This window comes from Furipterus horrens, unplaced genomic scaffold, assembly GCF_987537825.1.
Source record: "Furipterus horrens unplaced genomic scaffold, mFurHor1.1.pri manual_scaffold_17, whole genome shotgun sequence".
Lineage (NCBI taxonomy): Eukaryota > Metazoa > Chordata > Mammalia > Chiroptera > Furipteridae > Furipterus > Furipterus horrens.
Genome location: NW_028327187.1, coordinates 99,576,020 through 99,602,932, shown reverse-complemented (window position 1 = coordinate 99,602,932; position 26,913 = coordinate 99,576,020). Strand labels below are relative to the sequence as shown.

At 41.2% G+C, this 26,913-nt stretch overlaps 1 protein-coding gene across 4 annotated transcripts in view; it reads right to left on the bottom strand.

Moving 5' to 3' along the window:
- Positions 1–205: 205 nt before the first annotated feature.
- DMD (dystrophin) overlaps positions 206–26,913 on the bottom strand; it is a 1,939,482-nt gene continuing 1,912,774 nt past the window's right edge. For all 4 annotated transcript variants that reach the window (XM_090265340.1, XM_090265335.1, XM_090265336.1 and 1 more), the window contains 4 exons: positions 24,881–25,124; positions 23,295–23,418; positions 12,958–13,050; positions 206–1,847 (listed from right to left, as the gene is read on the bottom strand). In XM_090265340.1, coding sequence (XP_090121466.1) covers positions 1,750–1,847; positions 12,958–13,050; positions 23,295–23,418; positions 24,881–25,124 — 559 coding nt within the window. In that variant the 3' untranslated portion in view covers positions 206–1,749. The remainder of the gene's footprint in view (positions 1,848–12,957; positions 13,051–23,294; positions 23,419–24,880; positions 25,125–26,913) is intronic.

The window sequence follows — 26,913 nt, the reverse complement described above, 5'->3', positions numbered from 1 at the left end:
TGTGAAATCAGGTGTGCACAACTTTTAGGAACACCCCAAAACCAAAGTGAGGTAGAAATAGCATGAGAAGCCATGTTTGATGCTAATTATCCTTAATAAGATAATGGACAAAGCCCACTCTCCAGAATTTAATTACATTGATGTAAGAGGTAACAGATTTGCAAAATAATAGGTCACACAGTGATTTCTATTGATTGATTCTTCAAAAAAAAAAAAAAAATCAAAGACTAATAAGATGCAATGAAAGAATAAAGCTTTTTCCTACCAGCTAGTCCTCTGAGTTTTTCTCCTCTTTTTGAACAATGTTTATACATTTAACCTGTGTAATCCACCCAAAAGGGTTGGGAGTACCTTTTGGAACATTTGAGTCAATCCATGTTCCCACTCACAAACCTGCGTGGAATTAGTTGTAGAGAAATGCCAAGGAGGGAAGTACAGTTCACGGACTTCTGGGTGGATGTTTAGCAGCACCACAGTGTGATGGGGCTACTGTCTTACATTTTCCCAAGGGTTATTTTAAATCAAGTCTTGTGGTATTTGAAAACTCACTGCAATGAGAAAAAAAAATCTTTAAAAGAACCATAACACCCACTGCTGTTTGTGAGAAGAGGAAGATTCATTTAGTTGTAATTAGACAAGAGTTCTATGTATGGTTATGAATATCCATCCAATCCTTGACCTCAGGAGTGACCTCCTCCCTCAGAGGGATCGGCTGGGAACCCAGAGCCCTCCTCGTCTCTGGGAGTTAAAACGCCTCCTGATGTTCTGACTTCCGCTAAAGCATCATTCAATCTAAATCGTGGCATTGCCAACAGCAGGAAGCTGAATATATCAACCAACGGATCCCTCTGACATAATAAGCCCTGTGTCCTCATTCATATGTTCCTTTGGAAAAAAAAATCAATACTCTGGTTGTCAGTGGAAAGTTTAAAATGAGAAACATCTGGAGCCCCAGACAATGTTTTAGTGTGGTAGTTTCCTTCTGGCTTTAGGCTCCAGGGGAATTTCATTCTAGACCAAGCAGGTAAGCCTGGGTGACCAGAAGCGATTTCTTGCCATTAGCAAGTGGCAGGAACATTTGAACAAGAAATTTAAAAGGTCTCTAGAAATTTATATCTATTTCTCTATATACCTATAGTATCTACATACTTATAGACATATAGATGTATAAAATGAAAACCCACAGCGAGTTCAACTCAGTCAACAATGCTCAAAAGAGCAACGTGAAGCAGTCATTTGGTAGTGTTAAAGGAAGTCCTATCTTTAATATGCAAGAAAAGAAAAAAAAAAAGCCATGAGTTTCATATGGATATCACGCTAAAAGGGTGCAAAACAATGCGCTGCCTCAAAAGTTTGTGTGTGTGCGTATGTGTTTGTTTTTAGGGGTTTTTATAAACAACTTTTTTTTTTAATAAAGCACACTTTAGTTTACAATCTTTCTGTATAACTGTTATAAATTTTTAAACAACCCAAAATGCGTTCCATATAAAGAAATGGCAAGTTATTTAGCTATCAAGATTTTACATGTAGTTTTCTTATAACTTTTTTTTTGTACAATTGCATAGACGTGTAAAACCTGCCATTGTTAACAAAACAATAACAGACTTAGAAACTACTGAAATCTACAGTATAGTACCACTACCCTTCACAAAAATATAGAATTTTTTTTCTTGTAAACTCTTACTGTCTAATCCTCTTTGTTGTATGAATATTATAAAAACCATGCGGGAATTGGGAGCTGTAAAACATTTATTCTGCCCCTTCTTCATCTGTCATGACTGAAACTAAGGACTCCATCGCTCGCCCCAAGTCATCTGCCAAGTGGAAAAGGCTTCCTACATTGTGTCCTGAAAAACAAAGAGAAAGAGAGACTTTACACAGCGCGGCGTCCTCCTCATCTTCACCACTTGGGAAGCCCCTCCCCATCTCTTGGTGAGGACAACACAGAAGCTGCACTGAGGGGCATACACAACAGAGGTGGATTCCCCCAGTTTCCAGGAAGAAGCGAAGCCTTGTTAATGAAGCCATTCCACATTGTTAGTATCAGCTTAACACTGGACCAGGCTACAGACGTCATTTCAGTGAGAAAGTGTCCTAGGTTGCACTCATCCTCCCAAGGCAGAACAAAAGGGCCCCACGGGAGAGAACAGCAGCCCTGTCGCCCCAGGAGTATTTCACGATAGGATGTGCCTTTCCATTGTGTTGTGGGACATTGCTTACTATGTACTTGAACTGGAGTTTTGGTTGATCAAACAACCATCACCATAACTGTCACCACTACCACCGCCACCACCACTACTTCATTGCCATCACCATTATCATCATTGCTACCATCACCACAACATGACAGCTTCATTTCAAGACCATTTCAAGCTGCTGGCTCACTCCTAAGGCTAGGGGAGAGGTGCCGAACTGCGTTCTGCTTTTACTTGGGTTGGAAAATAAACACGCAAACAAACCTTTCTGTACCCTATTACCATTTGAATTAGAAAGCTTCAGAATAAAAATCATTTTGCTTTGCAAATGACTCCAGAGCCCACTTATAATATGACCCACATGTTTAGCATGAATTTAGGTATCCTGTGAGTCCATTTTTCATCTCCTCCTAAATGAGGGTTAACTATCAGAATAGCCTTTTAATAACAATGTGACATGACCCAGCATTAATCCCCTAGCACAGAGTACAAAGGCAGCACAATATCCCTGGGCACTCTGTGGCAGAAGTCAGATCTAGAGTAAAATAATTTGAGACACTGTGTGTGACCTGACTTTTCATATGTCCCATATTGTCATATGGCTTATTTTAATTCTTGCACACCAGCAAATCATTCCACTATTCCAGTACTGCCTTTGAAGCTAAAAATCTTTTAACAAAGCATATGTACTACCTCTAGAGGGGGCAAATGGTTGGCAGCCCTGCATGGAACTGAAAACGTCTGGCCTCTCTAAACCATAATAACCACAGGAACACATAGTGGGCCCTTTGCTTTTTATTTTCAGCTTAGAGAAGAAATATGTAACTGATGCCATCAGGTTAGAGGGCTTCCCTTGTGTCCATTTTTGACTGCCCAGCAACCTGGGAACATCACAATTATTCACGCGGATGTGAAAATGGATGGAGTAACTGCACATTTTTAATTACTTGCGATCTTAGCAGCAATTAACAAAGCCAGTAAAAACAAAACTCACCCTTACAACCTGGTATCTGAGTAGAATTTCAACTATTTCTCATGACCCGCATAAGGCTATGCTAATAGTTCACCTTGTAGGTACAAAATGTATTACTACAAAACATAAAACGGGGAAGAACTCATTTTCCCCCATGGGCTTATTGCCAACAATCAAGATCTGCCTATCTTAGACTGTGCTAGGGGATGTGGAGGGATGTGGACCCCAGTTCTAAAGGTAATAAAGACAAGTGAGTGCATTTATAGAGTACAGCAGGTCTGTGAACAACATCGTTTTTTTCACCATCATTTCGTTATAACATTGATGGGCTGCTGTAGGAACCCAACTCTTGCTTCTATCAGTCAGCCTACGGTAAAAGTGGTTCCACTATCTGGCCTTTTGCTTCCAGTTGCAGAGCCCGTTGATGCCGTGAAGTGAGGGCCTCTGCTCCTTGCACTAGTGGTCAGTTAACTGGCCAAACAAAACTCCTGAGTGTCTCAAGAGGCATGACATCTATGGGTCCGTGCTGTTGCAAGTTCCCAGGTACCCTCATTGGTCATTATTCTTAACCTACCACACACTCCCACAAAATATTACGTGGCCTTGTAACATGTCTAGAGTCTGTTCATGCTCATGAGTGACCTCACGGCTGTCCCTGTGCTAGAAAGATGAACGTTCAGTCACCTCACCGTACCTATATTATGCCTTTGGATACCTGATTCACAAATACCTGTTTCACCTGAAGAATAATCCCAATGTTTTCCATGGATATTTTCATTAGAGCCAGAAAAAAAAATCAGACAGAATACTGCCCTGAAGAATCATATACCTCAATCCATTGGAGGCATACAACTGCACTGTGTATAAACAGCGCATTATGGAGGTCATCAATTTTACCCGACAGATATTTCGAAAGTCAAAATTAAAATCTGATCCTATGAGTGTGAAAGGCACTGGAAAACAGGCAGGATTCTGGCATCTGTAATCAGCTTCAGGCACAAGGCGACACAAGACTACATCTGTAGAAAGTATTAATTTAATCCATTTTAAAGCAAAAACTGTTGCACACGAAGGCACCATGCACCAAGCATCAGGGATGCGGTGTATCTGTTCAAGTTGGCGCAAACTGCAACACATTCAACCTCACAGGCCACCACAGCCTGAGGGAGTTGTTTTCCGCAGTGGTTGGAATTGAGACTCTCTGGCAGTGATCCAAGACCTCAATAGCAATCTGGCACTCTGTTTTTTAAAAAATACAGTTCCCAAATAAATGGTTAGCATGCAACTGGCCCAATCAAAGCGAGAAGACTGCAGTGAAATTTCCTCTTCTTCTCTATCATTTAAATCTTAAAAAAAAAAAAAAGATCTGCTTTACTGTACTTTGGGGGTCTTTTCATAGCATAAACAGTATTATTATTTTGATTTTCTGGCTTTCTGGAAACTTATTTGACCAAAATGCACCTCAGGTGGTAAAATCTCCAAATGCCTATATGACTTCAATTACATGTGCTGGCCTTTTCTAAAATTCATTCATGAGAGAAACATGTTCAGGGTGGTCATAATTATGGTGCAAGTTTTTACAAGTAAAAAGAAATGTTAAGGGGCACTTACCATAAGGATGAACCCAAGAAGTCTCACATAAGAAGTATGTGAGCTGGGCAGTCAGGAGTATTCACTGCTGCACCGATTCAGGTGCCCTTAGTTTCTCCTCCCAGCCTACCACTCCCTCCCTCCCTGGGACCCACCTGCTGCCCCGGCCTTGGAGGACACACTGGTTTAGGCACACTGAAGGATTGTTAAATTCATTAGACTTGCGTGGCGTGGTGTGGTAAGGGCAGACTTTCCAATGTGGCTCCTTAGGTTTAAACAAACCCGTGGCTACTCTTGTCTGTCCTATTGCTAAGGAGCCGGAACCTTCCCACAGAAGGGCTCCCCCACGCCCCGCCCAGCCTGTCTCCCAGATGAGTACATACTACGACATCCATGAGAGAGCTTTCCTTCTCATGTCTTTCACATTACACTCTTGGTAAGGACCATTTTGTTTCATTTAAGTTATCACTCAAGACTTTGTCACCCAATAGTCATTTGATTAGGTAATTCAATGTCGAGATAATATTCCTGGTAGAACAGAAGTGTGAAGCAGTTTTCACTGTAAAATCCCAAACCACACTCAATGATAATGCTGCTCCCTACCCCCTTTGAACCCATAAAAGAGGCATTAAAAAACCCTCAAGACTCCCCACAATCATTTTTATCTCTAATTGGTTAAGGTTCTATCTGGCTCCAAATGCCAAATAAAAAAATCAGTACTGTCTGAAGGGCAAGTAGAGACGATATAAGTCTTTCAAACGCCATTGTCCCAAGTGGCAATAACGTGAAAGAGTTAAGAGTGCAGCTCTGGGCCCAGACTGTCTGGATTCAAACCCTGGCTCTGCCATCTCGGACACACTGCTTACCCTCTCACTGACTCAGTCTCCTGGCCGGTAGAATGGGCTTAGTACAAGTACCTACCTCATCGGGTTTTCAATGGAGGTTACAGAATGAAAAAGATGTCAAGTGCTTGGAGCAGCGCTTGGCACACAGTGTGCAAAAAGTATCAGCTGAAGTCGGAAAGAAAGGGGGTGGGAACCCAGGAAAAAAGGCAACAAAACAAAATGAAGTCACCCCAGAAGGATACAAACCAAGTGCACTGGCTGAAAAATGCCAGGGTCCTGGAAGTAGAAAGAAGCTTTAAGACTCATCATGTATGTTCAAGGCTCAATTTCATTGAAAGATTTGGTTTGTGTTGCAAATGGCAACAGGTGATGTGGCGCACGGGATTCCAACCCAGGGGTTCCTGCTTCCCCCACCCCGTGGTCCTGTTTTCATGGTGATGCCAATGGCCATGAACATTTGAGGAATGTCCCTTGTGGGCTGCAAGTGGAGAGGTGACTATCATCCTCACATGACGACACAGGTGATACATACATGCGCGTGCACGCACACGACTCTTACACGAACGCCAAACATAGAAAGCGGGATGAGACAGACAGAAGCCATGGCTGTGAGCCTGAATCTCACTAACCTCTCTCATTGGCTTCCCAGGGGTATTTCTTCCTTTAATAATAGAGAGAGGAAGAGGCAGAGATATCAGAAAGGAAAAAAAATCATGCGCATATATATATACATATATATATATATATATATACACACACACACTCACAGTGTCATACCAATTTGCTTCTTTTACCAAACTAATGTTGAGATGACCATTTATTCTCTTCTGGAAACAAACAAACAAAAAACCCCCATAGACACATCCAGTCAAATAACCTTTACATATGCTTAAACCAGCGTCAACAGAATTAACACGACCCAGGAGATGTCACTTATAGAAGCCATGGAGTTCACGTGGTAAATGGCATAAAAGGGGCACAGCATAGAAATCTGACAAATCGAACATTATTTTCAATAGCAACGGTACAATCTCAAGCTCAATGTCCAAAGTGTCAGAATCTCTTTACTCTGGACTGGACAATCAACACACTGAAACAAACAGTAGTTGCCTTTGTGTGCCAAAACTCTGCACCCCAAATGCAAGGCACAATGTCACACAGAGGTTAGACGCCATCCTCTTGGGGAAGAGTTTGTTCTGTCTGGTAGAAGCTGAGCATGCCCATGATAGGGTTGGGGGCATTTGAGGATAAAGAACAAAAGAAATGGGGGGAAGGAAATCAATCCCACTAATGGGCAAGCCACAGAGTCAGATCCGGCCTTCAGCTTCCTCATAATTCACCAGGTATCAGGAGCCTTAAGAGTTCATGGCTAAGGACCCACCAGCCTTGTTGGCTTTGTAGAATCCTACATCTGTATGCATTTATTTCTTTTTGAAAAGCAGGTTCTGATATGAAAGATTTCTGTGATACTATAACTGGACAGAAAATTGGAGCCCTCTGACCACAGTTAGCATGCCTTGGGCATACAGTTTCCATTTAGCTCCTGAGTCTTGAAAATGACATCATGGTTTTCAAACGCTGACTTTAGCAAAAACCTTCTATGGAACCCCAGTATTTAGAGCCAATAAAAGCAGCACAGGGAGAGGTTCTGTACATCATGCCCATGGACCCCCACCCATGACCCATCAGGCTCAGGGGCTCTGAGAATGCTAAGAACTCCCTGCAACAATTTGAGAAATGCTAGTCTTGGATGAGGAAGTATGGAGTTACTCTTCAAGAACAAATCTTTCAAAACTCAAGTTTAGGCCTTCAAATTTCTAGTACATATTTAAAAGTTTTCTAAGTGACTTTTCCTCCCCTGCCCCTTTCCTTCCTTCTTAACTCTCCTGAGTCAGAGATCTCTTAGGAGTATAAAAACTGCATGCTGGACCATGTCGTCATGGTCAAGGTGTTCATGGCCCTACTCAAATCAGGGAAGAGAGAAAAATGGGTGCTTGCTCGTCAGCTGTCGGGGTGGGGTCATTCCCTGTGGCAGGCCCATACCAGATGGCAGGAAAAAGGCAAGAGAACATTATTTCATCCTTGATGACTCAAATAAATGCCAGCATGAATTACCCGTTCCTTTGGACTCCTTTAACAAATCTTTATACTTCCTAGTTATACTGCCTGGTAGTTGAATTAATTCCCTTCCCTGGTAAGATGATGATGTCTGCGAGGGCAGGGCCTACCACCCTGCACCTGCACCATGACACTATGGCCATTTGCTAAACACTGGCCGAACTGAATTAGTAAGGCAGCCATTAGGTCCTGGACACGGGCCCTATGGTGTTTTAGGCAACTTGGCCTTGCCTGCTACTCGCTAGCTTGGGTGACAAAAGCTGGTAACTTCTTCCGGCTTGTAACTTAGACCTACTTTTAAAACTTCAGAGAGCAATATGATTTAGTTTCGGGGTATAATTATGATTCCATGAGTGATGTTGCCTATCTTTATTCATTGTACACCAAGCCACATTCAGAGCTCAGGGTCAACTGGTCACTGCTGACGCCGCCAACAATTCAGGTTTTGTCTCAGGTACTTCTCCAGAAACCAGATTTTATGGAACTAAACCTCCCAGAGCCATGTTAACGTTAATCTCTTTCAAAATCTTCCCTCATCACTTGGGTGCCAGTGTGCTCATTAGCATAATACAAAAAGGAAGGTCTTCTTTTTGTTTCAAGTTTAAAAACTAATGTTTTCGACTCTACCTGTTAGGAATAGTTCTGCACTGATGAGATGCAATATTTAAGGAAGTTCTTTATTCCATAGATACATACAAGTACAAGATACAAGTTTTACTGCATAAATACATTCTTTGGAAATGAGTCTCCTTGACATTCCCTGACAGTGGCCATCTGGCCCCGTGGGATGCCGTCAGGAAATGAATCAAGAGAAAAAGGAAGTTTGCTAGGGAGTCCTGAGTTTAAATGAAGGACTCAGTTGGGTCTGGGGACCGAGTTCATACTCCCTCAGACAGTATGAACTTAGATGATTAACTGTAATTCTTTATTTCAGGTCAGTGTCTGGGTACCGTTAGCTTCTTTATCTCTGTTTGATGACCAGTTTAAAAAGTGCAGAATGAGTCCCTTTCTTAGGATTTCTGTTTCAATGCAAGTGAGAGAAGATTCAAATGGCCATACTTTAAATGTTGGAACATGCTGGATCTTTAGTGAACATGGATGTAAATGCATGAGTCAATTCAAATACACAGTTTTGTTGAGCTCAAAGTTGATCTGCTCTGAAGCCTGTGGCTTTATGTATGTAATGAGTTAGAACGAATAACAAAATAATTGTGCAAAGCAGGGACTGGCAAACTTTCTCTGTAAAAGCCAGAGTGTACAATATTTTGGCTTGAAAAGCCACACAGTCTCTGTGGCAACTATTCTGCTCTGCCACAGCTACTTTGTCACTGTAGTAAGAAATAGCCCTAGATCATCTGTAAATGAATGGGTGTGCCTCTGTCCCAATAAAACTTTATTTACAAAAACAGGTTGCGAGCCAGATCTGATCCAGGGACCGTAGTTTGCGGGCCCCTGGTGTAAAGGAATGAAAGCTGAAATCCTTCATGGAAGTGGAGAGCCCACACAATGGGGCCTGAAAGGTGGCCCAGGATGCTTCCGCCCTGGTCCGTTACGTTTCTCTTCCATTACAGACCCACAGATAAGGCTTGAATTTTAAAGGGTGGCACGTTTTGCAAAGCTGTTGGGTTGGTAACTTAGAGGCATTTAATAGAATGTACGTGGGCTTATTTGGAAGATGGTAGTATGAGAGGGAGAGGCTGGTATGGGCTGTTGCAGGTGAAATTAACATGACATAGGTCAGCAGATAAGGGAGTATGCAGGCAGCAGAAATAGCCACATAGTCTTGTAACCGCTTTCTGAATGGTCTGACTGCACTAAGAGCTTATGTTGGAATCTAGCATTCGTGAATCTATGTACCCTGGCACCTCATTTTGAGACAGCCCAACACCACACTGCTGACTAGGGAAGCATTTCTTTCATGAATGCGCATACATATAAAATACCTTTGTTAGACTGCTAAATGATCAGAGATGTATGGAGAAAGCACTTACAGTTTACAGTATTCCCTCACTTATCGCAGGTATTATGTTCTAGAACCCCCCGCAACAGGTGAAAATCTGCGAGGTAGGAATCGTACATTTATTTTAGTATTTATATATATTTTAAAGCTTTATAAACCCTTCCCACACACTTATAAACTGTTCCCAGTCCCTTATTAATCTTATAGCAAAAAATTCACAATATATAATTAAATACAATATTTTTAAAAATCCCGCGATACAGGGAGGCCGTGATAAATGCACTGCGATATAGAGAGGGACTACTGTATTTTTAAATAATGTTCATTGTTCATTCTGCCCATGTAGTGTTCTTATAGAATAACGGTGGGGGTTTAGAAAGTGTCTCACAGTGGATAATGATTTTTATTACAGTGGAATTCCACTTCTACATGTACTTATAGACAGATGGACAGATCATAGATAAATAAGAGAGATCAGATAGAAATTGGCTAACATTCCATGTTGCATGTACACTGAGCCCCTCAAATCCCCCAAGTGACTGAGGACAGCTAACTCTCTCTAGAGGCGAATCAGGACAGATAATCACAGAGCTGAGTGCGTTCCTACCTGGGACACCCTGCAGTTTATACCGGCTATTACGCAGGGCAGTTTGGCCATCCGCTGATCACTAAACGAAAAACCATGTCACCCTTTTATTAATGTTGAGTAACAGTTTAGTATGGCCATTGAGATAAGATCGGAAGGCTAATTTAACTTGCCGAATGGCCATGAACCAGGCACGTAACTTCTTTGGGCTTCTTTGGTACTTTGAACGAAAATGAAAGCTGAAGGCTAGCTGATACTTGAAGACTTGAGCTCTAAGTGAAAACTGTAGCAGGGGGCAACAGAGAAAGTGTACATTGAAATTACACAACTCCCCAATCTGTACAGTTTACATTTATGGAAAACATAATGTCTCTTTAAAAAAAAAGCATTTTCCTCTGTGGGCAATTATCTAGCGGGGTTAAGTAAACCATGAGGTGCTATTTAAGAGCACATTTCCACTAAATGTCAGACCTCTGGTTCAGACATCTGTTCCGAGTTACTCCAGCAGCTGCCCCAAACAGCTGTAGTAGCCGTGAACTTCATTTTTCATGACACAATGACAGCAACACGGATGGCAGACTTAGAATGAAAGCGCAATGTTCTCTACGACATTTAGCAAGGTTTTGGCAGAAACTTCCATGGTAAACGTTCTCCAATTTAATTAAAAAAAAAAAAAATCTGCCTGGGTGAGGAGGACTGAGATTGGTTAGATCAGTAGCTTCAAACCATGGGATGAGAAAATGGATCCAGCAGGCTGCAACCAGCAGTTTATTTTTCAGTCAATAACTCAGAGAAATAGTGTGAATTATGTGTAATATGGCAAGAACTGCTCCTTGCAACTTTTGTTTCTGATCTTTGAATACACAGGGTAGGGCAAAGTAGTTTTCTAGTTGTTGGTATGAAAAAGAATACAATAATAAATAAATAATAATACAAGAAAAACTGGGTTTCGTGTACTCACAACTGAAAATCTATTCCTGCCCCACCCTGTATATGTGACCTTCAAAGGGAAGCTTGGGTCAATGGAATGTATGCTTGATGTGGGGCCCAAAGTGCCTGCCCTATGATTTTCAAGGAGACACTTGCTGCATGATTTTCAAGGAGGCTTGCTCAGTCCGAGGCTAATCTCCTACCTATCTAAAAGGGTTGCTTCTAGGCATCATCAGGTTGTAGACATCTCCGTTATAGTAATAATAGCACTGTGCTGTGATTTGAACTTTGGAAGTCTGTATCCACAGTTGACCATAAACACCTGGAAGGCAATGAACTTGGCACTTCTTGCTTGCATTCCTGACCTTCCCCTGGTACATAGTAGGTGCTAGTAAAAGCTGGCAGGATAAGGGAAAGAGCATGTGACGTATGTCAAGCTGGCATATGGTCTCATTATGAATCATGGCCTCTCGGGAGAGAAGACGGCTAAGACAGCCTGGGGACGAGGGTGGTGGGTGTGCGGTGGGCGGGGGACAGATAAGATTCGTATCTGTTAGAATCAACACATCAGAGTTGCTCAGTGGTGAAAGGATGGCTGGTGCAGACATTTAAAATTAGCTTCCCCTGCCAGTTCCTTAGCAACCCTCTATCAGAACATTATTGCTTTTAATGTGCGCTGCACGGCCATTGACTCATACATCAAAAAGCTCGGAAATGGCCATTGTTAACTGACAGGGAGCAAACAGATAGGAAAAGCACGGGGCTCAAAACAACCTTTCTCATTGCCCTGACAGAGAGGGACCAACGGCCAGATTCTCTGCCGCCCTTTCCTCCTGGGCTGCCCACGAGGTTGCCACCCACAGGCCAAAAAGCTTCGCGCTTTCTGTCTCGGGCTTGTCTAGTTTTTCCTTTGTTTGCTCACAGGTGACCAGAGCCATTCTTCTCACTCACTGAAGGGAAGTGGGTCAGTGACTTTGAGGTCAGGGCAGTAAACTTAAATAAAAACTCCACATAATTACCAATAGCAACACCATACCTCCTAGGATGAGGCAAAACCATTGGAAGCTCATGCTGGCTTGGGGGAAATGTGGGGTAAAATGCTATTTTTTTCTGTTTTGTATGAGGGGCAAAGTGCACAAGGTCAAAGTGATGAGGAGACATACATAATACATTCAATGTTTTATTAAAGTGTTCATGCCTTTCTTTGTGAAGATTTTATTCCATCTATGGCAGTAAAAATGTCACAAACTATACCTGTATTTACATGATGGGATAAGGTATAATTTTTTAAATATAAAGGGCACCAAATTGCAAGTAGACTTCCCATGAGAAGCACACACTAGGAACTGCTGTATTGCATAGTAACTGTATGTCCCTGGCAAAGGCTCCATCAGGGCATGAATTCCCTTGTCTGTAAAAGCCATATAATAATTGCTCTTATGTGAAGGCTATCTCATAATTGACTCTTCAGACTAATGTGCTAAGCAAGTAAAATACTTCAGAAATACAAGTTAGTATTCTCGATTACTGGAAATCTCTTGATTACACAGGTATTTGAATTTAACCAGATTCCAAGACCAAAACATTCATTCATCCAAACCAGAAGTTCACCTTTAAAAATAAAATCTCACAATGATCCCAAACTGGCATTCTGTTGGCATGGGTTTCTTTCAATACGGAAAATAGACATACCGGTTGGGTATGGAAATGAGTGGCCTGAGCCCAGGAAGTCTGAGTCACTCCCAGGCAGTGCTGCTTACCTCTAGAACTAGGGAAGGAGTTGTTGAGCTGCTCCATAACTTCCTCTAACCCTGTGCTCGTGTCCTGGGGAGGACTGAGAAGATCTTCCTCACCTTCAGGAAAGCAAACACAAGAAATGGCCAATTATACTTGAGGAAAAAAATTACAAATACTAGAGAAATGGTCCACAGTTGCATCTAAAAATCTATTATAAATTCATTTCCACTTTCTCGTTAATGATTTAAATAAAAACAATCCTTCAAGCCATCACTTGGTGTGGCTCAGTGGACGGGGCATCGTCCAGCAAACAGAAAGGTCACTGGTTCGATTCCCAGTTGGGGCACATGCCTGGTTTGTAGGCTGCTCCCTGGTTGGGGGTGTGCAAGAGGCAAGTGATCAAGGTTTCTCTCCCTCTCTTTCTCCCTCCCTTCCCCTCTCTCTAAAAATAATTAAATAAAATATTTAAAAAAGCAACCATTCAAGCTTACTAATTAGGGAACAACTACTTAAAGGGAAAAAGAATTCCATGCAGGGATTTATCTATGTCATTATCTTTGGAGAAGAAAACTACACCTATTTTAAAGTTAAGATAAAGTTGACCTAAGTTTCTTGTGCCCTATTAACAAGTGTGAAACATTTTTCTTTGTAATAAAATTATTATTAAACACTTGCAGTGTCTTTTTAACACAAAAGAAAATAAAACGGACAATTCTCATTTATGAAGGAAAGAAAGGGGTGGAGACACTGAGCTGTTTTCCCCACTCTTTCCTTTGACATTTAACCCAAAATACAAACAACACTCAAGTCTCTTTAAAGTCCAGTGTAACAGGGAGAAATAAAAGTTATATGTGACCTTTATAGGTGATGAAATATTCATATTCTAAGAACTGCAGATATGAGGTATGGTGGGGAGTTATGTTCTTTTCCTCTTTGTTACACGGGACTACTTTATCATAATAATGTTTTTGGAGGCTGGGAAGGGGAAACATTTTTAAACACATTTTTGAGAATTTGTTTATGTGAGGCGAGAAGGATGATGTGGAAGGCAAGAAATTTAGGGGTAGATGGTCCTCCTCTGGGAATGAGAGTCTCCTTGTAGCTTCTGTTGATCTGTGTTTCTACTGTTTATGCACATGTTCAAGAAATAGACCTCAAACAGCATTTCAGTAAGGGAGAAATTTCTTAAGTGTAAAAATGATTTTGAACTGTGAAGGTCCTTGGAAATGAATTTTTCTAAACATTTAGTCTTCTAATAGTGAAAATAACCTCTTTTCAATCTCAATTTGTTCAGCACCCTGTCACTTCCCCTAAAAGATGACTTTGCTTCAGCATATCAATAATAATGAACATACTTAAGGACACCCTCAGGTTCACATCCCATTTGGAAATGACTGGGGAGCCAGAGATTTAATGACTTTAAGATGCTCGTCATTTCCTTTGGTCTATGCCACTTGGATTTTCATCCATGACTATAATCCTGCATTTATTACGATTTCATCCTTGCTGTTTAAGCACAAGCTTAAAGAATGCTTGGCAATACTCACTACTAAGACAAAGTCATATTTCACGTGGATGGGAGACTGTATGCCATTATTAGAATGGAGGATTAAGGACTTGGGGTAGGCAAAAAACAAAAACAAAAACAAACAGCTCTGCTTCTGTGAGGCTCATGGTAACACATCATAGGACACCTCTTTGAAATACAAGGACAGGAATGAGTGCTGGACAATTAAGATCACAAGGTGGAATATCCATCTGTCCATCCTGCCTGGGCTTATACTTATGTTTTTAGACACAAAAAAGATGAAATTCACCATCTTGAGTTTCTTTTTTTCTTGGGAGTGTAAACTACCAATATCTGGTAAAGACAGAATGCATGAAATACTGCCAGGAGGAACAGGGTCCTGACCATCGCAGGGCTGATTACATCCTTGTTCCATTCCCAAAGGAAACTTTTGCCCAACTGTGGAATATGAGGCATCTGTAAGGGCACCAAGCCCACGTTAGTGCTAGCATGCCTTACAGAATAAATCCGAATCAACAGACACTCATGAGCAATGATGTTACTATTTCTGACAGTTTTAGTGACATCATATTGGAGCTCTAGGAACTCACTTGTGCTGTGTTAAGATTCAGGTACAGTTCAATGAAGTGACTGGCATTCCTGTCCCTGAATTACTTCAAGGATCACATTCTAAAGTATGAACCCAATGATGTCAGCCAAGTACATCTCTACAGATTAAATATCATTTGTAAGTCTCAAATATATGTTTCCAAGTATAAATGGAAAATTGGCTTATCTGTTTTAATGGAAAACTGTCATGGCAGCAATCAATGTGCCCATCCAAACATTATTGAATGCCTGTTACATCCTAGGTAGTACATGCACGGATACAGTATAATCTTGTTATCTTTTTCTGTAAGTAAAAAAATGTCCTTTGGGTTTAACTAATCTCCTTTTAAGATTCAAAATGAGATTTATCACATACATGCATGAGTAGAGTGAATCAACACTAAAAATCCTTAATCCCTAACATTTTCTGTGTCACAATATACTGGCAAAGTTAAAACAGCTAGATTTTCAATGTCTAAAAGAACTCATACAAATTTAAAAACAGTAAGATTATTTCTTTAAACATTTATTAAAAGCCATCCATATGCCAGGCAGTGTCCTGAATGCTTGGCTTATAGCAATGAACAACCCCAAAGGCCTGTTTCCATGGAACTCACATTCTTACGTTGGTGCACAGGCTACGTAAATACACAAGTATATTGCATATGTGTGCCAGGTGATGGTAAACAGAAGAGAGGGTCAGTGGGGAAGACTCTTCAGAAAGGGGAGTCTTAGAAGCCTCATGGATGGGGTACAGTTGAGCAAAAACCTTAAGGATGTGAGGGTGTGAATCATGTAGATAGTTGAGGGAAGAACACATCATAAGGGAACAGCAAACACCTGCTCACACAGTATACTGCTAATGGTCGCGGGACTTCCAAGGGAGTCAATGGCAATTCTTTAGCATTACCACTTCCATTTCACGCCACTCCAAGGCAATTCCCACAAACACGCGTAAACATCCTCTCTGAATTATTAGCTATACCTGTCATGGCTTGTCTGAAGTTGGTACAAAAAAATGACTGCACCGTTTTTAAAGTGTTTCAAAATAAGGAGAGACAACATCAAAGTTAAAAGACACCCTGATACAGCATGACATGATAGACACTGCAGAAGTGAAGGGAAAAGTGATATGATTTACATTTACTCTGCGAAATAAAAAGGATGGTTTGCTATAGGCAAGATACACACACACACACACACACACACACTTTAATCCACACCTGAGGATATGTTTATGTATTTCAGATAGGGGAAGGGAGAGCGCGAGAGCAAGAGACAGAGAGAAACACAGATCGGCTGCCTCCTGTATGTGCCCTGATCAGGAACTGAACCGGCCAAGCAGACAGGACTGGGCAAGATATTTTTTAAAGTCTTCTTAAACTCAGCATGATTTCAGGCTTTATTGAAAGGGTGGTATCCTACCTGACTCATGGCTGTTTTCTGAATTCAAATGATCTTCCCAATTGCTTAAAAAGTGCCTTTAGCCAGAACCTATGTAACCCATACAGAAGAGACACAGGAAACCTTAGACCTGTATTGCTTACATCTAACCAAACTATTTTTTCTTTGTACAAAAGGGAACTATGTACTAGAAAATTATTTTCTCTAAAAAGGGAATGCATGAGCAAATACACCTATCATTTTTCCCTGGATTACTTAAATCACATATAATGTTTTTAATCAATTTACATCATGACTCATGTCTTTCCTGCTTTTCTCCAGTTTTTCAGAAGGAAAAAAAAAAAAGGTTTATCCAGTATCTGATATTAGCTTCAATTACTTTAAAAAATTTCATCTGGAGTAGATGGTTTCAATTTTACATAAAAATGCTGTGTATAAGTTCTTTAATTATGGTATACAATGATTATACTGATGATTAGCTGGTCAGTGTTGAATGGTGATGAAAGATATTAAAATTAATAGTTAATATTCTTTCATCTCATTGTGGCTGTGATTTGCATTTCCTTGATGGTTAGTGATGTTAAGCACCTTTTCATGTACCTGCTGGCCATCTGTACTGCTTCTTTGAAAAAATGTCTACTCAGATTTTCAGGTTACTTTTTAATCAGATTTTTTTCTATTGACTTATATGAGTTCTTTATATATTCTGGATGTTAACCCCTTATCAGACATGACTTGCAAATGCTTTCCACCATTCCATAGGCTGCCTTTTCATTTTGTTGACAGTTTCCTTTGCTGTACAGAGCTTTCTGTTTGATGTAGTCACACTTATTTTTGCTTTTGTTGCTTTTGCTTTTGATGTCAACTCCAAAAACTCATCACCAAAACTGATATCAAGGAGATTACTGACCATGATTTCTCACAGGAGTTTTATGGTTTCAGTCTTATGTTAAAGCCTTCAGTCCATTTTGAGTTGATTTTTCTGTATGGTACAAGACAGTAGTCTATTTTCATTGTTTTGCATATGGCTATGTAGTGTTCCCAATACCAATGCCTCATGAGACTATCCTTTCCCCATTGTATATTGTTGGCTACTTTGTTATTAAAAATAACTCAACTATATGTTCATGGGTTTATTTCTGGGCTCTATTCTGTTCTGTTGGTCTATAAGTCTGTTTTTATGCCAATGCCATATTGTTTTAACTATTATGGCTTTGTAATATAGTTTGAAATCAGGAAGCATGATGCCTCCAGCTTTGGTCTTCTTTCTCAAGATTGCTTTGGCTGTTTGGAGTTTTTTGTGGTCATGTTAGAAGGCTGTAAAAAATTGGTTGGAGAGGAAGGTGGATTTTGAATACCACTCTAAGGAGTATGAACTTTACTCTTTAAGCAAACAGGAGTAACAAACATATTTAAGAATAGTAATAATAATATGCAATCTGAATGTTAGGAGATTAACTGGAAACATCTGGAAGATGGCCTGGAAAGGGAGAGAGACCCAAAACAGAGTAACCAATTAGGAGGGTATTCATATTGTCTGTTCAGCTGATCACTTGAAGGCTAAATTTGGGCAGAAGCAGCTGAATTGAAGAGTTTTTCTCTTTTTAAAAATTGTATTCTTCTTCTTCTTCTCCCCTGAGGACATGCATATTGATTTTAGAGGGGAATGGAGGGAGAAGAGAAGGAGAGAAACAACAAGTCTTGCTCTTTTTAAGAGAATTAAAACAGATGATCTTGATGATTCAGTTGATAGTTGTAGTGCCTAAAGAAAGTAAGGAAAGGGCCCTGGCTGGTGTGGCTAAGTGGGCTGGGTGCTGGGTTGCAGACCATGTCCCTGGTTGAGGGTCCATGAGAGGCAACCAATTGATGTTTCCCTCTCTTTCTCTCTCCCTTACCTTCTCTAAATAGGCAAAGACTAGAATAGTAGTCAGTAGGGGGGAGGGGGGAGGGAGAGAAGGGGGATAAGTAAGGGAAGGGTCTAGTCAAGGAACGTATATGAATGACTCATGGACATGGACAACGGGGTGGGGATTGACTGTGGGAGAAGGGGTGGGCTGGGAGGGGGGAGCAATGGGGGAAAATGGGACAACTGTAATTGAATAACAAAAAATAAATTAAAAAAAAGGATCTTTACAAAAAAGAAAGTAAAAAAGGGTTGGTTTTAGAGCTGATGGATGGTTGTGGTGATCATATCACGGTCTATATACATATGTCTAAGATCATCCAGATGTATACATTAAGTGCATGCAAGTTTTTGTATACTGGTTATATTTGAAGGAAGCTAGAAGGTAATAAGAAGGTAGGTAACGGAAGAAAGTGTGGAAATGACTGCCTTTGAGTAGTTTGGAAATTTGGTACATATGCTCTGGAGATTGATCAGGATTTCAGACTGGGTTCTATTTTGATCCAGAAGACATTCAGGAGAGAGGTCCAGTGATTTGGACTTAATGGTTATCGACATGGCAGAATCCAAGGAATGGAAGTATTGCCCAGGAACAATGAAGGGAGTAGAGAGAGGATGTTAGGGAAGCCTTCAGGTGATGCACTGAGAAAGATACAACATCACCTATGTGGTAACTGGTTATAAAATATTTAACTTTAATCATGAGGAAACAAGCAGGCACATGCAAATCGAGGAACATTCTGCAGAACAGCTGGCTTACGCTCTTCTTAAAAGTGCTAAAATGGCACGAAAAATGTAGGGAGGCTGGGGAAGTGTTCTAGATTAACGATGACTAAAGAGACTTGGTAACTTAGTGCACAGGTGGACCCTTGATTGTTTCCTGAATGAAAAAAGCAAAAAGCTATATGGAATATTATTGGGAGAAGTGGGGCTATTTGATTTTAAATAATATATTAGATGACAGCACTGTACAGCATTAATTTCCTGAGTGTGATGATTCCATTGCAGTCATGTAGGAGACTATCTTTCATCTTGGAAGAGACATGTTGAAGGATTCAGGGGTAAAGTGTCATTATATATGGAGCATAATCATTAAATGGACTAGTAAAAAGAACAACCAACCAACCAACTATACACACGCATAGATATGTACATAAAATATAATATGTACAGTATTTACAGAGAGGTTAACATATAGATATGCATAAATAGATATGACTGTAAATAAAGCAAATGTGGCGAAATGGGGAATTACCTACAGCCCTGCCATAAGTTTGGAATTGTTCTAAATCTGAAGCTAAGGAGTCGTTAGACAGAAGGAGCAGTTACGGAGTCATGGGCTCCCATGTGTGCAGCTCATGAGAGCCAAGAGAACATGACTGTTCATTCATTTGTCTTTTCCAATAGAATGTAAGGTTCATTAGGACAGTTTCCCAGTTAAAAACTGTTTAAATACACACATGGTACATGGAGACTTAGCAGTGGTGAGTCTTCCATGGCTTGAGGAAGCTCTCTACTCATTTGATGGGCCACTGAGTATGAACCCGCCCACACTTCGCTTTAAAAACTCACTGGGGTTGTGCATTTACAGAATGCAACTGTACCCAGAATATGGTTCAGCGAATCCTAGCCTTATCACACAGACCTTCAAAGCATGAGGATACCCATTGCATTTATTTATCTTTTTATTTATTTTGTTTTTTATTTTAGAGAGAGGGGAAGGGAGGGAAAAAGGTAGGGAGAAACATCGATTGGTTGCCTCCTGTACGCACCCCGACCAGGAAGCAAACCCACAAACTAGGCATGTGCCCTGACTTGGAATTGAACCTGCAACCTTTCTGTTTGTGGGATGACACCCAACCCACTGAGCCACACTGGCCAGGGCCCCATTGCATTTCTTTCAATAACTGTGTGCATCCTTCAAGAAGATGGATGGCTTTAATTCTTCTGAAATGAAGTTGGCTTATACAGTAAAAAAAAAAAAAAAAAAAAAAAAAAACTCCTTTGAATTGTCTTTTCTTTCAGAGAACAAACTTAACAACAGACCTAGCCATTCATTTTATTTTGCCAAGTTATCTCTGAGCTGATCTGAGCCCCTGGAATATAGCACTTTTGTCCTTGCATTCAGTTCTGGCACGATCCTCTCAGCTCTACAAATAACCAGGACCGCAGGCTGCTCTGTACATGACTTGGGGTGCTTTCATGGGCATGCTGCCTCCTGGCCAGTGTTGACAAGCCTAAATAATTAATGCTTCTAAGCACCCAGGGCCCCGAGTCTCACTGCAAAACTATGTGACTCAGCTTCATGGGCTTTGCTTACTTCAAAACAAGAGAAAAAACCCCGCAGTAGGAAATAACAACAGTGGTGCTAAAACTCAGTTGTTTTTGGAAGTTATAGACTTTTCAAAGGCGTACAATATATGCTCAGTGATCTTTTGCGGTCCCAACGGTAGTCCGTTAGTTCGATTCAGATCTCATGCGGAGACAGACTCTGATGCAGAGATCGCCCTAAATTACCAAGGTGTGGGAAAGCCAGGAAAACGGCAAACATTTTCCCTCCTTTCATGAGACATGACACCTGGCTTTCCTACAAGGCTTGACTTCTGTGGAGGGTATTGCTCTTCACACTGCACGAGGTTCTTGAAGTTCATCAGGTTTGCTTCCACCGCCTCCGCTCCCTCCTCAGACATGCCCGTCTAGTCAGTGGCTCACCCACCTTCCGCAATCTTTGGTGATTCCCAGGGGCCTCACCACCATGCTGATGAGCCTGCCAAACCTGGTCTTATCTGCCCCTGGAACCCACACCCTCACTGATTTTTATGTCCAGTCTTCAGCGGCGCATGGGGAGGCTACATCTTAAATGTAGGCATCGTTTGGAAATAGTATTTTACTCCCACGATGCCTAACTTTGGAATTTTTCTAATCTCCACCATCTAACTCACTCGTATCCTTGCCCCTTTCTGTGCCATCGATCTTGGTAAGGTACTTTGCCTTTTTATATTTTACTCTCCTGGAAGATCTTAAGTATAAAATGAATTCCTCAACACATCACGATGCCAGGGAACAGAGCTTTAAGTGTGAGGACTGAAGGGGCCAGAGCTCTCTTCCTTTCTGTGAGGGAAGATCAAGAGCAGCGGTTCTCAACCTGTGGGTCGTGACCCCTTTGGGGTCGAACGACCCTTTCACAGGGGTCGCCTAAGACCATCAGAAAACACATATATAATTACATATTGTTTTTGTGATTAATCACTATGCTTTAGTTATGGTTGGGGGTCACCACAACATGAGGAACTGTATTAAAGGGTCGTGGCATTAGGAAGGTTGAGAACCACTGATCAAGAGGGTCGAGTAGAATCAGTTCAGGGCCTGGGGAAAAGGAAGTGGAGTCTGGGGCTGGCCTTTAAGGGAGAAGGAGAAACGAGGAGAATGGTCCGAGCGTCTGTGACCGCCATAAATTCCGCACTGTGTAGCTGGGCACGGCAGGGAAAACCAGTAAGCCAATGGCTGCAGACCCCCGTCAGGCCATTTCAGCAGTGGATTCATTACCACTGCGAAACGCTTTCCTTGTCGTGACCTTGTTTTCCCATGTACGCCTCACGAGCTGCAGTTTTCTTAGAACTGAGCCCTCAGCAGAGAACACAGAGAACACAGAGAAGGGCGCACCAGACCCCATGGACTATCCCTCAGCAAATTCACCTTCCCCTCACTGTCACTTGGTCATGTTCCCAAAGCGTCTTTGCTTCCCTCAAGCCTCACTCATTTTCAAAGATGACCCGGTCTTTTATTTCACTGAAAAGACAGACATCCTCCAATGCCTCTTCTCTTGGCTGAATGTGCGTTTTTGGAAGTGGTGATCGCATTTACAGTGATTTGTTTTCACTTCTCTTGAGCCCTTTTCAGCACCAGACCTGTTGCCCACATCCTCCTTGGACCTGCACCTGCTCCCTGATACTTGGCTACCCCGTCATCCATGTCCCTGAGCTGCTGTATGCGCACCTTTGTTACCCAGCTCTCATCTCACACCTCTCAGCTATCAATGCCGGGGAGCGCGTTCTCCAATCTCTCCAGCCTGCCCCTTTTACACCAGTGTCAGACCTGCATTTTAACTTCTTTCTGACATGACTTAGACCTGCCACTTCCTCAAACATCAGATGTCCGTAGTCAAAGGGATCGCTGTGTTGTTCTGACCCAATTCTCTCCCCTCATCTCCTTTCCTCACATTTTCCAGTCGGTCCTCTGGGCCTGGGGACTCTGTTTTCAAATAATATTGACATAGTCATCTACGCCCATCCCGTCCCTGACATCATTCAAGCTGAAGTCCTCAGAACTCCCCTAACTTCTCCAAACTGGCCTTTCCTCCTGTGAAAGTTTTACTCTGGGCCAGACACAGCTGCCAGAATACATGTCTTAAACCATTTCTTATCTGGTTTATGATTTTCAGTGGCCTCCTGACACTCACCAGAATGAGTCAAGAGCCTCTGCTCAACATTCATGTCACTATACTGTGACCCTAGCCTTCCTGTGCAGCCTTATTTTGCCACCTCCTGCTTGGACCCTATCTTTCTACTAACTGTTGGCTCTCTCCTGCCCCTGGCCCAAGGTCTTCACCTATACCTGTTCAGTTATGCTATTCCTTCCTCGAGGTATGCTTGGTTTCTACTTCATCCTCCAGAACCCTTCATAAATAGCAATTCATTACAAAGCCTTCTCAGGTCTCCAGAATGAGTGAAACTTTAATACCATGCTGCCTTGTTCCGAATAACAGAATGGATGGCCCTTTTAGGGTTAGGAGTATGTCACTCATCTTTATGACAATGCCTTGTCCAGAAATGCTATTAGATAGTTTAGCTGATGATTTGAACCTCCCAGCAAACACTTCACCCTTTCCAGACCTTAAGACATAAGCAAACCCAGGAGTAGCTAAGACAGACACTTACCCATGGATTCTGAAGTCTGACTGCCAACCACCCGGAGCAGCATAGGCTGACTGCTGTCCGACCTCTGAAGAGAGGTAGAAGGAGAGGAGACCGTTGTACCATTCACCTTGGCCTCTGCTTGGGGCTAAGGCATCAAAAAGAAAACAATTATTTTTCATAGTAAACACTCAAATATATAAATATAAAACCATTATAGACATTCAGGACTCAGAAGTTATGAACTTTCCTACTTAGAAACCTCCCAAAGATCGTTAAATTTGGGAAATTTCACTATTGATGGGATGCTTGGATATTGTATTTGTATTGAACTGTGCCCCCTTATACATTTGAAGAAATTATAGCTACTGTGGAACAAGATACAGTAGTCCCTCTCTATATCGCAGTTCACTTATCACGGCCTCACTGTATCATGGGATTTTAAAAAATATTATATTTAATTATTTATTGCAGATTTTTCGCTATATCGCGGCGTTTTGTGGTCCTGTATACGTATGTTGTTAAAGTTACGTAGGTTTAAGAGTGTAGAATATGCTTAAGGACATGAGTAGTGTTTATAAAAGTGTGGAAAAGGTTAATAAGGGAGTGGGAAAGGTTAATAAGGGACTGGGAACAGTTTATAAGTATGTGGGAAGGGTTTATAAAGTCTTAAAATATATATAAATACTAAAATAAGTGTAAGGTTCCTACTTTGCGGATTTTCACCTGTCATGGGGGGCGTGTGTGTGTCTAGAATGTAATACCTGTGATAAGTGAGAGAATATTGTATGTAAAATCATTAGACTAAGTAACTAGGAGATTTAAGAGGTCATGTGAGAATGATAAAACCATGTGGGACCACAAAAATGTAGCGGACTCATACTTCGTGAAGTATTAAGTGGCAAGATGGAGAAAACATATCCCCAAATTTAAAATTCCTGGAAAGCCAGGACCATGTGCAGGTAGGGCCTCTACAATGTACTATTTTCCTTGGTTTTCAATGGAGACTTAAAAAATTATCTTTTAGAAAACATAAGAAAAAACCCAAAGGTATACCAGAAAATAACCCTAATTGCTAAAAAGAGAGTTCCACTTCAAGAGGTAAAATTTTCACTTTTAGAAAACTAGTGGAGACCTTTAGATATTTTTTTAAAGATGAATTGCAAATCAGTCTAATAAAAAACATTTTTGTAGGCAACAATCTTGAACAAATATTAATCAACGCACTAGTTTTCCTCCTCACATCCCTTGATATCTAGCATTTTGCTAGACATGTATTAGGCACTCGACAAATGGATGCTTGTTGTACTTCTAATAAGGAGTTTTGACCCTGGCTGGGTAGCTCAGTTGGTTAGAGCATCATCCCAATACACCAAGGTTGTGGGTTCGATCCCTAATCAGGGCGCATGCAAGAATCAATCAATGAACGCATCAGTAAGTGGAACAACAAATCGATATTTCTCTCTTCTTTCCTCTTTCTCTCTCTCTGTCTCTCAAAATCAATGAGTAAATAAAAAAAATTAAAAAGGCGTTCTGGTTTTATAGTTTTGTTGAAGAGGGGATAAGTAAATTTTTATAAAGGTGCCACGTTGGAGGGCTGGGGTCCTCACCTGCTCCAGCAGCTGTCGTAGCCTGTGTAGCTGGGACTCCAGCTGCTTGTTGTGGTCCTCCAAGATTTGCATCCTGGCTTCCAGGCGGCCTTTGTGTTGCCGCAGAAGCTTGGCCTCAGCAATGAGCTCGGCATCCCGGGGGCTCTGAGGAGAGGTGGGCATCATTTCAGGAGGAGACGGCAGTGGGGACAGGCCTTTGTGTTCATGCTGCTGCTTTAGACGATCGTATTCTGCTTGCAGATTTCTGTTGGCATCAAGGAAGTAAAAAAAAAAAAAAAAAAAAAAGGAAAACAAAAGTAAGTTGAATATAATCACCAGATTTCATATAAAAAGGCAGAGAGATGCACCTGACCGCCAGCAAACACAAAAGCAAGCAAGACAGAGGCACTTAATGAATGGATTTTATGATGACGGTCTTAGCAATGCTACAAAAAACAAAATAAAATCGGAAGCATCTGCCCAGTGTGTGAGGGGAGATGCTTTTCAACCTTTTACTTCATACTAAAAGCCTTATGAGTGCTATGTTCAGACAAGTCAGCAGCAAAGGATTTAATCGTTTTGTAAATATTTCTATATAATGTCACGAGATTACAATTTTTATACCTCTACACACCCTTTGGTTTGCTTTAAAAATCATACAATGTTTTCAACAGCAATGTATAAGAATAGAGTAAGAGTGTAGCCATGTATCCTGCACAGCCCTTTAATATATTTAACATTTGCCATATTCTTTTCAAAATGCTTTCTGAAGAAATAAAATATGACGGTTAAAGGTGATGATGCTCCCCCACATGCCCTGCTCGATACCCTCTCAGTCTCTCCTCACCATCTCCCCCAGGAGACAGATAATGCCATCCTGCATTCTGTGACCATCATTACCACGAACGTACCCACAAATATTAGGATGAACTTACTGAAGATGCTGATATTCGGCTGTTTTTTTACCAACAAAAATGGCCATTTCATGTAATTCACCCCAATAGCATTCTCTTTCCCGTTCTTAACCTTTACGTTTAAGAACTTAATATTTAAGAATGTACATACCATTCTAAGAGTTGCTTTCTGCCTTCCACACCATTTTGGAGATCTATCCATGCTGATACATAATAGTTCACGATTTTAAGTGCTGTAAGGTATTATTCTGCTGATGATTATGCCAACAACATTCTCCTGTCAATGGACAGTTCAGTTTCCAACTTTTTAAAATTGTAAATAATGATGAAATGAATAACTTCTACCTGTCTCCTTGGGTATCTGTTTAAGAGCTTCTTTACAGAACATGCCCAGATGTGGAATTTTGGGGTTCTAGGAACACTAACATTGCTGCATATTACCAAATCGTTCTCCTAAGTGGTCTTACCAACTCTTACCAATAGTGAACGACTACTGGTAACCCACATCTTCATCAAATACTTTGGGTTATCAAACATTTAAGTATTGGCCAATCTGATGGGTGCATTTTAATTTGCACATCCCTGATTATTCGTGAGGTTGAACTTCTTTTGCAGCAAATTGGCTTTTCGTGTTTCCTTTACCCATTTCCCCACTGGCACATCTTTTTCTTATTAAAGTCCTGGATATATTCTGGATGCTTATTCCTTTGCCAGCTGTGGGCACAACAAATATCTCCTATCCATATCTCTGTGTAGCTTCTCTTGAATCTGTCCATGGCATCCTGTTGTACAACAAACTGAAAATTTCAATATATGCCTCCATGTTTTCTGCTTTTTATGTTTTGCTTAAGGAAATCTTCCTCACACTTACATTTTAAAGTTTAAGCTTTTGTTCTTCACATTTACGACTTTACCCAGAGTCGTTTGGGCTTGATGTAAACATATGGCCTACTTTGCCTCCCCCCCCCCCAATAGATAACTTATTAAGCCAGCCCCATTCATTGTATAGTTCCTTCCCCCAGGGATTTCTAATGGCGGCTCTGCACTACATCATGGGTCTACACAAATACCCAATTCTATTCTGTTTCACTGGTTTCTTTGCATGTCCCCTCCCCGTTGCAGATGCCACACCACAGCTCT